This window comes from Pholcus phalangioides, unplaced genomic scaffold (genome assembly GCF_987345545.1).
Source record: "Pholcus phalangioides strain wild (caught in Gottingen) unplaced genomic scaffold, Ppha-v1.0 ptg000017l_1, whole genome shotgun sequence".
Lineage (NCBI taxonomy): Eukaryota > Metazoa > Arthropoda > Arachnida > Araneae > Pholcidae > Pholcus > Pholcus phalangioides.
The window spans coordinates 55,314,503-55,330,592 of record NW_028301610.1 but is presented as its reverse complement, the minus strand read 5'-3'; the positions used below and the strand labels follow the sequence as shown (position 1 = coordinate 55,330,592).

The 16,090-nt window shown below is 35.9% G+C and overlaps 1 protein-coding gene across 3 annotated transcripts in view; it reads right to left on the bottom strand.

Annotated features, from left to right (window-relative positions):
* LOC149074133 (uncharacterized) overlaps window positions 1-16,090 on the bottom strand; it is a 151,337-nt gene that overhangs the window by 86,991 nt on the left and 48,256 nt on the right. For all 3 annotated transcript variants that reach the window (XM_089246436.1, XM_089246434.1, XM_089246435.1), the window contains exons 8-9: window positions 6,698-6,865; window positions 5,349-5,610 (exon numbers count right to left, since the gene is read on the bottom strand). In XM_089246436.1, the coding sequence (XP_089102562.1) occupies window positions 5,349-5,610; window positions 6,698-6,865 (430 nt within the window). The remainder of the gene's footprint in view (window positions 1-5,348; window positions 5,611-6,697; window positions 6,866-16,090) is intronic.

Here is a 16,090-nt window from a genome sequence, read left to right as displayed (position 1 = left end):
AGCATAGATGAAACGAGTGGGCAAATGTCAGAGCAGCACAATTAGCCTTAGATGATCACTATTGGAGACAGCTCAGCTGGACTGTACATTTTTATCGAGATCATATACAGTATTCACACAATTCAGATTACCACCCAGCTGAATGAGGAATACAGTGGGATAGTCCAAGGGTGTAGCCAGGGGGGGGGACTTGGGGGTCTGGTCCCCCCCCCCGAAATGTGAGAAAATGACCGAAAAAAGGGAAAAAGATGGCCAAATCCATTGTTCTGTCACTTTAGTCCCCCCCCCCGAAATGAAATTTCTGGCTACGCCCCTGGGATAGTCTGTATATGGACCGTGCAATACACACTTCCCTGTATGGGATTCAGGAGCCGCAAACTCATAAGGGTATATTTCCTGCAAGCAAGTCATCGCATTGAACTTTTTCCTGAGCCAGCGTAATGCACTTACAATGGGAAATTTCTAGGAGTTATAGGCTAGAAAACACAGTGAATGGACTATCGGCAATTAGGAACAAATAGCATGCACCATTTCCAACTATACTAGGCTGTTGCGAGGCTGAACATATGGTGGAACCTGCACGAAACTATGATCCAACATGCCAGATTCAAATCGTACAAGTTCATTATGATTCGATGATGCCCTGATGCAGAGCTGTCTTAACGCATGGGCTTGTTGATGTCGGAGGTGTCGTATTCCTCCCCCTCCAGCAATTTTAATTACGATACATAAGAGGGATACTGAAGATAATGCATGCAATACGTGATAAATATGTACAAAAAATATTACGGTATCAAAGTTACATTAATTGCAAAATTTTCAAGAAAATAAATATATATGTCTAGAATAAATATATATGTTCACAGAATTCTCAAAACTTGAACCTTACAGTGGGTTTCAATAAGCGAACACTACGAGAGCGTTGGAGTTCGGCCTTCTCTGGTTCATTTAAAATCAATGTTTTATCGCGAATGGTTTGAGAGTTATTTAGAACATATGCTGATTTTAGTCTGTCTATTGATAGTCCCTTGTTTATCCTTTATTTTTATAAAAAAATATTTTTCTGTGTGGCTTTGCACTGGATATGGTCCTTCATACGGGGATTCGAGAGATTTACAAACCCTGTCTACTCGTAAAAACACTTGTAAACATGTTTTCAAATCTCTATGTACAAATACAGGAGGCTTTGAGTTGTATAAAACTTTTCTTGGGCCGAGCAGCTCCATTTGCTCTTGAAGTTTACAGACGAATGTCTCTGGTGTTGTTTTCACTTCGGGTTCATCGAAAAACTCTCCAGGAATCTTGAGGGATTGTCCATACAGCATTTGCACAATGGTATGATTGGAATCAGGTGGAACGGCACATCTCAGACCAAGCAGTACTGTAGGCAAGCTGTCGGTCCAAGTGATCTTGTTATGAGCTTTCAATGTCCGATGTAATCATTCAATTTTTCCATTACTTTGAGGGTGGTAAGCTGTCGTATGTTGCAATTTTATTCTGCAAATTTGAGCTAAGTTATTGAATGTTTCTGATGAAAATTGTGTTCCACGATCTGTGAACAGATGCTGCGGGCATCCAAATCGTGCAATCCAATTACTGTAGAATGCTTTCGCAACTGTTTCTGCTGATATGTTTTCTAAGGGAATAACTTCAATCCAATTCGTGTAACGGTCTATGCAAGTCAAGCAATAAACATGTCCATTTGAAGGAGGCAAAGGACCAATTAGATCAATATGGACATCACAAAATCTTTGTGAAGTTTCGGATATTCACTGAGTGAAAACTTGGTATGACGACTAACTTTGTTTTTCTGGCACGGCAAGCATGATTTCATCCATTGTTGTACATCTTTCTTGATGTTTAGCCAGATAAATTTCAACGTCATCAGTTTTACTGAAGATTTGATTCCTGGGTGAGAAAATCCATGGAAATGTTGGAATAGTTCCATTCGATACGATTCAGGAATGTATAGCCGAATGTTATTTGTGGACGTGTCACACCATAAGAATTTTCCAGGTGGAAGTGGATGTTACTTGAATTTCAAGGCAGTGTTGTTCTTCTGCAAATTTCTGAATTCCTCATGATGGGTTTAATCTGCAATTTTGTCATAATCTATGAGAGATATTTCACTCATTCATGACAGTGTATCTGCAACAATATTATTTTGTCCTTTCACATGTTGAATGTCGATTGAAAATTCTGATATATATTGCAGTTGACAAATTTGTCCTGGTGAAGCTGTTTCTGGTGCAACGCATATATTAGGGACTTTTGGTCTGTGAAAATAGTGAACTTTCTTCTTTCGAGGAGATACCTGAAATGTTTGATGAAGAGATATATTCCTAATAGCTCAAGATCATATGTGCTATAGTTTCTTTGAATAAAATGCGAGAGGTTTCCATCCATCATTTTCATACTGTTGCACCACTGCTCCAATCGCGAAATCCAAGGCATCTGTACAAAGGGACAGAGGTAGCTCAGAATTGGGAAAAGATAATGCAGTATTAGCTAGATCTTGTTTACATCGTTGAAATTGTTCTTTGGCTTCTTCAGTCCATTGTATTTTTCGCTGATCTTTTTTCTTGGCACCTTGGAGGTAGTTGTGTAAAATTGCTTGTTCCTTTGCTGCATGTTTTAGGTACTTACGATAGAAATTCACCATTCCCAGGAAGGTCCTAAGGTCATGGATCGTGAGTTTCAGGTAGTTTATAATCTAATACAGCTTGTACTTTTAATGGTAATGGACGGGAACTTTTCGATGTTATCAAATAGCCTAAAAACTTGATTTCTGGAACTGTGATAATCGATTTTGAGATGTTGATACGCAGACCGTATTGGTTCAATTGGTCAAGAACTTGTTTGATATGATGTTTGTGTTGTTCCTCGTTGATTGATGCAATCAAAACATCATCCAAATATGGAAAAACAAAATCAAGTCCTCTAAAAACCTTGTGAATGAATCTCTGAGAAGTTGCTGGGGCATTTTTTAAACCAAAACTAATTACGTTAAATTCATAGAGCCCAAAAGATGTAATAACTGCTGTTTTGCATTTATCTTCTTCTGCTATAGGTATTTGAAAATACGCTTTGAGCAAATCAATTTTCGAAAAAATTTTAGTATCTTTCAGAATACGATGGAAATCTTCAATTCTTGGGATAGGGTATCTATCAGGCACTGTTCATGAATTCGGGCGCCTGTAATCACCACAAGGACGATATGTCCCGTCCAATTTTTGAAGTAGATGTAAAGTGCTTGTCCATTGAGAATTTGATGGTCTAATTATATTGTTATTGACCATGAATTTAAATTCTTGCTTAGCGATTAAAAGTCTATTTGGGTCAAGTTGTCTGGCTTTTGAATGAACTGGTTGGCCTTCAGTCACTATGTAATGTTTCACATCATGTTTAGGATTTGTTGGAAACAAAATTGGTTTCAGGATATCAGGATACTGTGACAACAATGAGAAAAAAAGTTTCTATCCATAGTGATTATGTCACTTACTTTAGAGATGGATGCAACAGTACTTGAGACACTATAAGCTTCGTAACATCATCAATCAATTTTCTCTTGTTGAGATCAATTAACAAACTAAATTTGTTGAGAAAATCAGCACCCAATATTCCTTTGTCAATTTTCACAATGATGAAGAGCCATTGAAAATCTTGGCGAAGTCCTAAATCCAATGTTAGTACTATGGCACCATAGGTTTCGATTTTAGAACCATTTGCAGCATACAATTTGTAGGCAGTTGATTGTTTGTTTTGGGTGGTAGCTGGAATTATGCTTACATCAGCCCCACTATCGACAAGGAAGTGCAGTTTTGAATTTCTGTCTTTGACGAAAAGTTGAAACTTGCGACAATCTTGAAGTGTTTCTGCCATAGAACTTGCGCAGATACTACTGCAGGTGAGAGTTTTCTTGTTTTGAGTGATTTTCAACACAACTACAGGGAGCTTTACATTTCTCAGAACGACATCTTTCGCAGAATGGGAAATAATAATAACAGTAATTTCCTTTTGGATTGAAACACGATCAGGAATCGCTGTGAGACCTAGCACGGAACAATTTGGTTCTCAAGAACGCGATCGCACATTTAATTGTGATAATTGCTGCTCTAGCAATGAAATTTTTTAATTTTTTCCAAGAGTCCTTTGATCGACACATTTTCATTAGTGACACCACACACTTGGGATCTTGGAGTCATATCCGATATTCGATCAGCCATTGCAGCCAACTTAGTAATGTCTTCATCACTCACTATCAGCACATTGCGAATCGGATCTGGCAATTTCTCAAGCCATAAAGTTTTGATTAAATTATCCGAAACATCAGCCACAGCCATAGACTTCAGTTTCTGCAAAAGCTGGCTAGGCTTCATGTCACCTAGTTCGATTCCGGTGATGAGCTGTTTAATGCGAATAGTCTCACTTTCCCTGAATAAATTCAGCAATCTCGATTTTGATTCCGCATATTTATTAGCACTGTCGTTGCTGACAATGTCCCATATGTTTTTGACATATTTTGGTGCTAACAGACACCAGGTGATTAAATTTTGTATCATCTGAAACAATACCATTGATTAATAGAAAAGAGAAGTACTTATGTGAAAACTCTTTTTTTACTTCTTCTAGGACTAACGTAGTGTGGACTATTTTTTATTTTCACTCTAATCGATTATACATGGCATTTTCACATATAGGCTAAAGCCTGCTTTTTCAATAATATTACCGTGCCGCTACTTTACAATGCCACTACAGGCTCAACCCAGGAAGAAATAAATCCTCAAAATATTTTACTAATAATGTTGGTCAAATAAATGCAGTTTAGTTCAAAAACAAAACCTCCATTGTTTAACTCTGATACATTTTAAGAATTAAAAATAACATTTGTTTTCATTGGTATGAAAAGGAGATAGCTCCTAGCTTCAATCTAAAATAAATATGAATTTTTGAAATATTTGGGAAAATGATTTAGTTTCCAATCTTTTTGCGGAACAATGAGAAACACTTGATGGAGCACAGTCAAGAAACCCTGGTAGTAAACTATTTAGCAATGAAAGCTACTGAACCTAATTAAACTGGTATTAAAAATATAATTTTTTTTTCTTTCATAAACATTAGAATTGCATTAGTTTTTAGAAATGAAAATATCTGTCTGATTCACAGATCTGGATGATACTAATGCATAATGGGGGAAATTTTTATTTTACTTTATTTTCATTCGAGAGCTCACTTTTACTCAAAAACACACAAGTTTTGCCAACAACCTGAGTCCTGGAACCCAGGTAAATTAGAGTAGAGCAGCATCTCTATGTTTTTAATGAAAACTATTTTTTCAAGCTACTCACCAATATTATTATCACTATGATTTTTTATTAAATCAGCCAGGCCATGGTTTCCAGCGATGACTGCAACTTGATAGGCACTCTGATTTGCAAAGTTTAGAGCTTCTCTATCTGCTCCACGAAACAACAATACCCGTGCACAATTTTCTTGATCATTAACAGCACAAACATGCAATGGTGTATTGCCACTAGCATTTCGAGCATTAATATCAGCTCCATAAAACAACAGATGTTCTAAATGCTGAACCAATCCATGCTTGCAGGCCTAGTATGAAATAACAAAAATAAATAACTTACTATATTATTACAATCCTTATTATTATCTCATACATGAATAATAATAAATGCTTCATTCCTAACTAAATATAATACAAGTCTACAAAAAAAACCTCTTTGAAAGGTATTTTAGCTTTAATAACTGATTTTATTATTATTTTCAGTGCCGATTCCAAAAATGTAATCCATTTTTTTTTCCTATCACATAAGGTTTTTCATAAAATTATTTCATATTTTGGGAAATCAAATCCAAATATTTTGGAATTTTTATGTCATCACCTTACAAATACATACTTCACATTTATATCCTAGTTCTGTCATTATAAAGATAGACTCTAAAATCAATGAAATTTTGCCAATGATTTCTTATATTTATTCATAATGCACAGTTTCAATGTGGTTTGTATTGAGAAATTGCATTGAGTATAATTTGTGTTGAGAAATTGCATTGAGTATAATTTGTGTTGAGAAAAACCAGTGAAATTTGATTTTCCCTTTATCTCAAAAAGTAGAGCACATCTGATAAAACCATGACAGATTCGGAATCAGCACCCAAAAAAATCACCATAAAATTCACGGGAATATCTTTGGAAATGATTTACTATATTTGTTTATGATGCACAAATTCAATGAGGTTTGTATGCTGCTTATGCATTACTATTGAAATTTAATTTTCACTTTATCTCAAAAACTGGACATAATGGAATTTTTAAATTTTTTCCCAGTAATTAGTATCCAAAAAAATAAAAAAACACTAATTATTTTAAAGAAAGTTTTTCATCACAGACCTGTGAATTAAAATAATTTCATAACCATTATATATTTCTAAGCTGATGAATAGAGTGCATTTAAGGTTTTGGGGTGTATCATATTTGAGTAAATAGGGTGAATCATACGTGACTCAAATGAGGTTCAGTCAACATATCAATTTAAGTTGCTTTTTTTTTCTTGAGATTAATATTGTGCCAACGCTGGGAGTAATAATTGTCAAGTTTCCAAGATAGTAACCACAGTTATACTGTATATGGTTAATTTAAAAGTTCAAAAAAAGATAACTGCGAAAGTTTTTTACTAACATGATGGATTTCCTGCCATCCTTGGTGATCACAAGTGCCAATCACAGCATGATCATGAAGTAGTGTCTCTGTCAATTGTGGATCACTGGCATGGAGAAGGGAGTGATAAAGAGGCGTGAGACCTCGCCCATCTTTGTAATTAGGTGAAGCTCCAAGATCCAACAAAATCTGAAATTTATTAACAATAAGCAACATTTATGTTACATAAAACCTTAAGTAATGAGCACAACACTCAATTCCAAGCAGTACACAAAGCAGCCATAATTGAACTTATCTTATTTAGAGCACTCTGTAACTCAGAACCTTTCACTAGATTAACATCAATATGAAGGTGTTTAACAACTGGCTGATGCGAAGATATATTTTGTAAAGAAAGAAAATTCAACTGCCCCTGCGGGGAATCGAACTTACATCCTTTCGCTTTCCGTGTGAACGCCCCAAGATCCATCCTTCGTATGAGTAGCAGAGAGTGACATCATCATCGGATAAGTTGTCATCTGATGGCATTATCAGCAATTGTGAGCTTTAGATTGAGTTAGGTCCAACCATCCATGCACAGTCCCGCTTGGTGCACACAAGCTCCAAGGAAAGATTGAGATATTCATTGCCTCTACTCTAGTGCTCTAGGGCAGTAGTGCGCAAACCGGGGGTCGCGTCAATGAACTAGAGGGGGTCGTGAGAGACTCTCTAAAATAAAAACTTCCCAATAAGGAATTCATTTTTATTTAAAAATGCATCAAAACTAAGGAATGCCTTTATTCAGCTGAGCCAATTACCATGTATCATACAATGTAATTTTATCTAATTGTAAAATAATCAGCATATCGGTTCCGTCATGCCAGAATCACAAATGTGCAATGCCATTGCAAAAAAAAAACATGGGAAATAAAGTTTGAATGTTTACTTGACCCATGTTACTCTATGGAAGTTATTAAGTTATTTTCCTAAAATGTTTTGTAACGTGTGTTTCAATAGGGATACACATTCACGTTTCAGGCACAACTTAGATAACTATTGCTATAAGGTATTCAAGGTATATAAGGTATCCAAACAGCTCATAAAAAAAAGGAAAATTTGTACATTCATGCTTCTGGTATGTGGAGGACAATATCAAGTTAGTACTTTTACAGGGCAACTTGGAAAGAATCACCAGAATTCAAAATTGTATATTTCTTAAAAATTAAAAACACAGAATAGAATGATAAGTAATATGTGAATATACGGGGGGAAATGTGTCTACATTTTATGAACAATTTTTGTTAATGGTAGATTTCAAGCGTAGAATCATTTTGAAATCTGATTCTTTCTTAATCACCCTGTATATGTGCTTTCGGGACAGCACACTTACTGGCAAAATATCGGAATGCTCTGGAAAACAGGAACATATGGTCAGCCTATGTAGGGGGTTGGCAATAAAATTTTTGGTCAAAAAGGGGTTGCGATTCAAAAAGTTTGCACACCACTTGTAACATGACGACCTGGGATCTCTTACAATCCTGTTGTTCAATTAATCTTGTTTAGGCCCCAGGGTTCGTTGGTTACCAGAAACCACCCGAGGCTTCCGCTGACAATCCGGTTCGGGTCAGTTAGTTCGCTTAGTCTGACGGTCCGGAGGTGGGGTCTCCTAGCCGTCGGGCGAGAACGGGGCCAGAGGTCGGGCTACCAACGTCCCATATAAATTCCGCTTTACATCTATGTCAGAGATCCCAATAGCTCGTCTGGTTACCTTCTCTTTCCCTCTGGGGGGTTCCCGTGGTTCGTTGGTGGAGGCCACGTCGAGTCGTCATCGTCAAACTCTATTTTAATTGTGTAATATATTAGTGCAATATAATATAAATGTTCAGCAAAGTGTTATATAAATATGTAATATATTTTACCTCCATGCCGTCGGTGGTTCCTAGGACCATCTCACGGTTTATAATGTCATGAGTTTTTACAATGTGCAATAGGCCTAAAAGTTGTGGATCCTGGCCAGATCTCCAATTTGTTATGTTTGGATGCCAGATTTAATATTATAATGCTTACAGTATTTCCTTTTCTCATGAAGTTATGTAAATCAGATACAAGCTAATGTTGTGATTGGTTTTCCTTTTCTCATGAAGTTATGTAAATCAGATACAAGCTAATACCGCACCTTCTATGTTGTGATTGGTTCTTCAGTAAGGCATTGTGGGAATGCTACTATATAAAAGCCAGCTAGAGATGTGCTGACGCTCTCTCTACCTACCTACTTCCTCACCTACGACTAACGACCGACTTAATCAGTAAGGCGTCACGCCCTGTCATGGTGTGAGCCAGATCGTCTCATAAGTAACGATGAAGTTACAATAATAGAAGTGTGCCTTGGCACTTATCCCGTCTCATCGCACGTAAGGTTTCAATGTCGTCGTGATCCAGTGATCGGTTAGTGGCCAGACCGGCCACCCGTGGACTTTCATCTCCAGTTCCATGTGCAGTGGCTGAGCTTTCATCTCAACGTGTGTTTACACCAAAGTCGTCTGAAGCTGGTGACGACGAGTCTTTGGCTGTGTGGCAGACACCTGGGAGTATCTACCGGACGATGTGATAAGACGTGAAAACCTGGACAACGGCGGTGAGATCGATTCATATTTTTGTTTCATTGTGACAGTGAGAGAAAAGACTAACTGTGATAATTGTGATAAAACGTTAATTAATAGTTTAACATATAAAAGGGCCTGTGATAATAGTGATTACGCTGATTAATGGTTTAACAATATAATTGAATAAATGTTATAGTTCTATCTAAACTTTGTCTGTTCCATTGTTGTCATCCACTCAATGTTTACTGGGGGAAAAAATATTAAAGAACCGGGAGGTAACGATTAAGAACGTTACACACTAGTCTAGGGCGTTCACCCGGAAAGTGAAAGGACGTGGGCTCGATTGCCCGCAAGGGCAGTTGAATTTTCTCTTTCCAAAATAGATCTTCGCATCAGCCAGCTGTTAAAAACCTTCGTATGGATAGTGGAGAGTGACATCATCCTTGGATAACATCAATATATTGGTATACAGACTATTCAAAGGATGAAAAAAATAAATAAAAAGTTCTGCTAAAGGGCATTTTTAACCTCTTTGTTCCAGAGATACACATATGTGGACCTTTATACGATCTCCTGCTTCTAATTATATCGTGGACAATACGAAATTGCACCAACGAAGTATACTCGAAAAGGTAAGTTTTTTTAATATATTTTCAAGAATTTAATACTTAAAAATAATGTATTTTAAGATAACCAAATGTAGGGGCATGCTGAAAATAATTTTTTTTAGTTGTTTAAGTCATTTTTAAACACAGCACATTGAACTGTATGAAAGTCCACATATGTGTGCTTTCAGTGTTGAGTGGTAAATTTAAGCGTGATTACACCAAAGAATCTCATGTAAGATTTTTTGTATTTCTATTATTGGGGGAAAAAATTATTTTCAAAGATTACATATGCATGACGGAAGGACTTCTGTTGGTGAAATGCATATTACCTTTCCTAAGAAATACATTTTTTGATTAATTCTTATAAGGTTTTCACTGGTAATTATCATATTGTTTTTTTTAGATATTGGTTATACATTATTAGTGTTTGAAAAAATCATAACATGAAAATAAAAGTAGTAATTATTATATATATGCAATTGATTTAATATACTATAATTATGTAAAGTAATAATAAATATATGTATGCTACAATTAAGTTAAAAAGTAAATGAGTTTTTTTTTCTCTCTGTTCATGAATTTTCATCTCAACTTTGATATTATTGCAGATTATTTTAAGAAAAAACTCATATACATTATGCATTTTATTAGTTACTCAAATCATCAGATGGATGCATTTTATTTATTTAGATTTTCTGAGTCCTGATGAAATAGAAGTTATTATTACTGTGCAACACGGTGATCTTTCAGGTGTTCATACTGGTCTACAGTTCTTAGTGAGAGATTACTCTAACGAATGTGGTTCTGATGGTAAAACAGCTGCTGATAAGAGCAGCATAAATTAAAAAGCCAAGGAACTCGCATTGAAAAAAGTAGATATTCCTCAGTCTGGGATAGTCAAAGCCTATAATACATCCATGAGAGAAATAGACCTGTGTGATCGATACTTGGCATGGTACCGGTGTGTGCGCAAAGAACATACAAATGGCCTATTAAGAGTTTTCACTCACTTTGTTGGTCTTATTTCGAATTGTTGGGTAAGGTGTCACACAAAAAAATAAGTGCCTAAAACACTAATTGCATATAGAAGGGTTGTTGCATCAGAACTTTGCAAGCATGAAGAAAATATAGTTCCACACAGAGAAAAGCCTCCACTTTTTGATAGTTCTGAAGATGCGGAAGAACCTGAGCAAAAGCAGTGAAAAGTTGTTCCCCAACCCATGAAAGATGCTCGCCTGGATAGAATGAATCACTTTCCCCTGATACATGGATGATGAAAATGCATCTAAATGCAGATTACCAGGATGATCGGTTCAAAATGTCAAATGCATTTGTGTGTTTTGAAAAATAATTGTTTCAGGAAGTGCCATTTGATGTAATATATAGTATATATATTGCTCCATTTGATAATTAGCACTGTGTAATAAAACTAACACGTCAATTCCTGATGCTCACTGTGAGTTAATGTCATATAATATTGTGCTTTAAATTCGTAAATAATAATTATACATCTAACTATATTATATAAATAACACTATGGTTAAAATATTAAGTGTTTCTACTCATTTGAATCCTGAGGTACACATATGTGTACTTGAAATTTCTATTTCCCAGAATACTTACAGAAAAATGTTCTTTTTTATTACAGTCTACAAACACTAAAGAAACATAAAATCGACAAATTTTTTTTTAGCTGTTTTTGAAACTTAAGGTTTGAAAAGGTTAAGCAAAACCCTGCAAAAGGAAGATATAAATCTTTGGACAGCATGTAATAGAGACCTGAATCTCTGCAATTTCTGGTTGTTGGAAGCCATTTAAAAAATTAAGTTTGTTGTGAGGTGTCATTACATTGGCAGAATTGAAGAATTGCAACACACTGTATGTTTGAAGCATCACAAACAATCAGCTGCGATCTGCTATTGAACACACAGCCCATTGACTTCACAATTTTCAGATTAGAAACAAATGATGGCAAACACAAAGAACAATATTTATTATACTGTTCTGTACAAAATTAAGAGATTGCTAGTAATTTATTTTATTCCTTACTATTATTATTTTTGTAGTCTTCTTAACCGTTGAATCAGTCTTTAAAATTTTCCTGATCCGCATAATTGCCACAGTGAAAATTACTAAACCTTCTAGAAATTTTGCCACCTATTTTCATGAAGAATATCCCCTCCCCATTTTGTGCAATGATATTGCTTTTCCCCCAAACTGAGAATAATAATAAAAGAAGAGATACTCTATCTTTCTATCTTCTTTCTCCTATTTATTCTGTAAGCATATTCCTATATAACTCCAAAAATATTAGGAAAAAATCACTGTCTCCTACTGTTATCAAACTTTGAACAAAAGCTGACTCCACCCAATGGCAGTTGATCGACAGGTCGGGCAGGGGAATGAAAAACATGCTTGAAGATGAAGCCAAAATTAAAACTATCTGGGCTGGTCATTGTCAAATGCAGAGTATTTTAAGGAAGCAAGATATTTCATGATTGCCAAAATAAAGAACTAAATTAAACAAGATATTTCATCATTGCTACTGTAAGGGTTAAAGCGATCTCCAACAGATTTTTTTTTCAGTTTCTTTGAAGTCAATTTTCTTTAGCCAGTGGAGTAGATTCTCTTCCATGAAAAAAAATGCATCATAAAAATTGAAACGCTTTTCTTTTCCTCAAAATCAATTATGCAGATAGAATTGGGTTGGTGGTGGCGGTGAGAGGACATGTCGATGGGGCCTGGGTCACGCGCAATTTGAAAAAAAAGGAAGTTTGGTTGATGTTAGGTCTGGAGGTTCTATCTACCGCTGTGAGCTTGATAGCAAAATCCTGTATCCATACAAAGAAATTAATAAAAATTTGAAATTAATTTAAGAAATAACTTCAGTACCATAGAAGAATATTGACAACGAGATAAGGACAAATAAGTTTACAAAATACTGACATATGTTTTGGCACTCATGGGTGCCATTATCAAGGTGGAAAAACAAATACATTCTGTCCCAACAAAAAACGTCAGAATGAGAGAGCATCTGTGGTGGTCAGAGTTATTTCCTTCACTCCAGTATTTTTATTCTCAGTTTTAACATCATAGTTGTTGCTTTCTGTTGTTAGTGATGTCATACGTCCAGCTTAGCTCCTTTGAATATTATTCAAATGTTTTTTTTCAAAATGAAAATGAAGTGGGGGCAATGGACGCTCTCCATTCCATAACTCAACCCTCCATGTCAAAACTGAGAATAAAAATACTGACGTGTAGGAAACAACTCTGACAACCATAGACGCTCTCCCATTTGGACCACGTTTTCCATTGAGACAGAACGTGTGTGATTTTCCACTCTGATAACGCCACCCATGAGTGCCGAAACATATGTGTAGGCGTGTTTTGTAAACTGTTATTTGTCCTCATCACATTATCAATATTCTTCTACAGTTTTGGGCAAAATTACTCTTTTTCATTAACTTTAGAGCTAATGAAAATTTTGGCTGATCGAAAGTAATAATTTGAGATCTATTAATCCTTTCATCAATTTTGGACTTTCAAAAATTCTAGTCTAAAATCAAAGAATCTGTTTAAAATAATTTATCAACAGTATAAACATTTATTATATATTAACAAATTATATAATTATTTAATATTTTAATATATAATCACAAAATTATTTTATTAACAATATAATTAATAAAATAATCAAAAATTAATGAGAGAAGTAGCTTCAGATTTAATGAAAATGAGAATTTATGTGGAAGACAATTTTAAAAATACAGTCGATGTTCACTATAACGACCTCATGTTATAGCGACCATTCCATTACAACAACCAGTAGGATAAGTCCTAAATGTTTTCATGTAATGAATAATTTATATGTTTTTCATTGATGGAATGACTTTTCAATATCATGTCCATTTTCGACAGGATGATGGGGTCGTTATAGCACAGATTGTAGTAGAAAAGCTATTTTGACTGAGATTTCTAATTGCTTCAAATGCACTTTCAACCCTTTTAGTCTATATTTAAAATCAACTACATCACAGTTTGAAGGATTTAATTTCATAAATACAAATATAAATGCACTATTTAATAAGTGCAATCATATCTTGAATTGCAATCAGATCTTCAATTACCATTTAAATATTGACTTATTAGGATGAATGCTAAATATCAATGCAGAGAATGAGCACTCACATCCCCCCTTCGATATGAGTGATCAGGACAAGCACTACAGTCCCCCCTTGCTTCTAAGCCACTGTTGAGGATGAGCACCCACGGCTTCTTTAGATCCAATTTCACTACTGCAGAGATGCCATTGACACGTTATAATGCGTCAAATACCCGGAATTTCGGAAAAGGACGCGGAAAAATTTTGTTTACGCGTCCTCCAGGACGTGTTCTTTCCTACTTCTAGGAAGAAAAAAGTAGAGAGAAAAACCTCCCCAACTTTTTTCCCTTTCTTTTTTTAGTTTTTTTACCATGTATCATGATCGCGCGACCTTGAAAAATTGGTTTTACTACTTTGTACTGTATTGCAGTACACCTGTACTGTATATACAGGCACGTTGTTGAAAAATAAGATGAAGGATATCTGGTTGCTTCCCTGAATGAGGGGCCGTGTACAGAAGTTTCAAATTTTGGATTTTTTATTTCCCTGCAGATTTTCTCCCTTCCGGTTTAATACGGTACTTTCGCGGCTATCGGCCGGCATTGAAAGGCGCGTCTACACGCCGTAAATTCGTCTTGTTCCTACAATATTGTGAATGCACTTTTTTTTTAAAATTGTAAAGGATTGTAACCCCCCGTTCAAATTGTAAAACCTTCCTGATACCGTGGGAGAAGACCAAATCTGTACAAACTCGACCTTGAATATCCACAGTTTTGTCATCTAGCTGCTATGCGGTAGTCACCATTTCCTATCACTAAAATCATGGGTATGTAAGCAGAATCAGCTTTTGGAGGGGCACAAGGATCTAATTCTTCACAGATAGTATATAGAAGAAATTTTATTTTATTCCAATATTTTTAATTTTTGATCGACGGGGGGGGGGGGGGGGGGGGAAAGGAAGACGTCCCTTATAACCTTATAACCTCCCCAAAATTTTGCTTTTGGTGGGTGAAAATCAGTGTTTGGAACTTGCGATTATGCAATGGTAATCGGCTAGAAATGTGATTTTCTAAAGATTTAAAATTTTGAGTTGGCTATTCCTTTGAAAAAACTTCTGGTTGCCATGGCGGTCACGCAGACCTGCAACACAAATATGCATACATTGAATTTCAAATGCACACATTACCAGTTTGGAGGATAGATAGCCGCAACTGGGAGGGGTAGGGACAGGTGGGCCTAGTGTCCTGGGCTCTGGACTAGAGGGGAGGGCACCAAGTTCACCCTTTATAACTGCTTCTTTTCTACATTACATGGGTGTGCCAAAATGTGTACTTATCCCGTTTGAGAAAGTATCTAGTTGCGGCGCTAGATAGATGGCACGACCTACTGAACACAAAACACGCCAAATGCTGGGGGCACACACATAAGCACACTGTTAAGTTTCTCCAACACAAATCTGACATAGCTTCCAAATTATGCCCAGTAGCGGATTAAAGTCGGTTGGAGCCCTGGGTGCAAAAGAAAATATTGGGCCCCTTAAATTAGAAAAAAGTGTGAAGTTTGAGTTTTGTGGGGCCCTTTAGAAGTTGGGCACCCGGTACACCCACTATTAAATCCACCTCTAATTATGCCCTATTATGTTCAGTCCTTTTATTAGGAGTTGGGCTCGATTAGTCTGATCCTATAAGTTCCTGCTCTGAAGGTGTAATCATCACTTCAGTATTATGTTTTTGGCAATCATTACATGGCAATCACTTTGTTGCACTCAACCTCCTTAAATGTGAGATGCTCCTATAAGCTTTATTTATATGTTCAAAATTTTGGATGTTTTGGAACATTCTTGAGCTGCTCCATACTTTAAATGCAATTTTGATAATTTCGGAGCTGTTTGTTAGCCAAATTTTTCAACATTTTGCACAAAAACGATTTTCAAAGTTCTTTACACTGCAATTTTTCACATGATCATCATTTGATTATTTCTCTATCATATACTTGTAGAGTTCACTGAAATGAATCCAATGACAACTTACACAATGTGATATCATGTCACAGTCTAGAGCATAGTTTCCCAATCTTTTTTTTCCCATCGCTCCCTTCTTCAGAAATTTTTTTTCCCATCGCC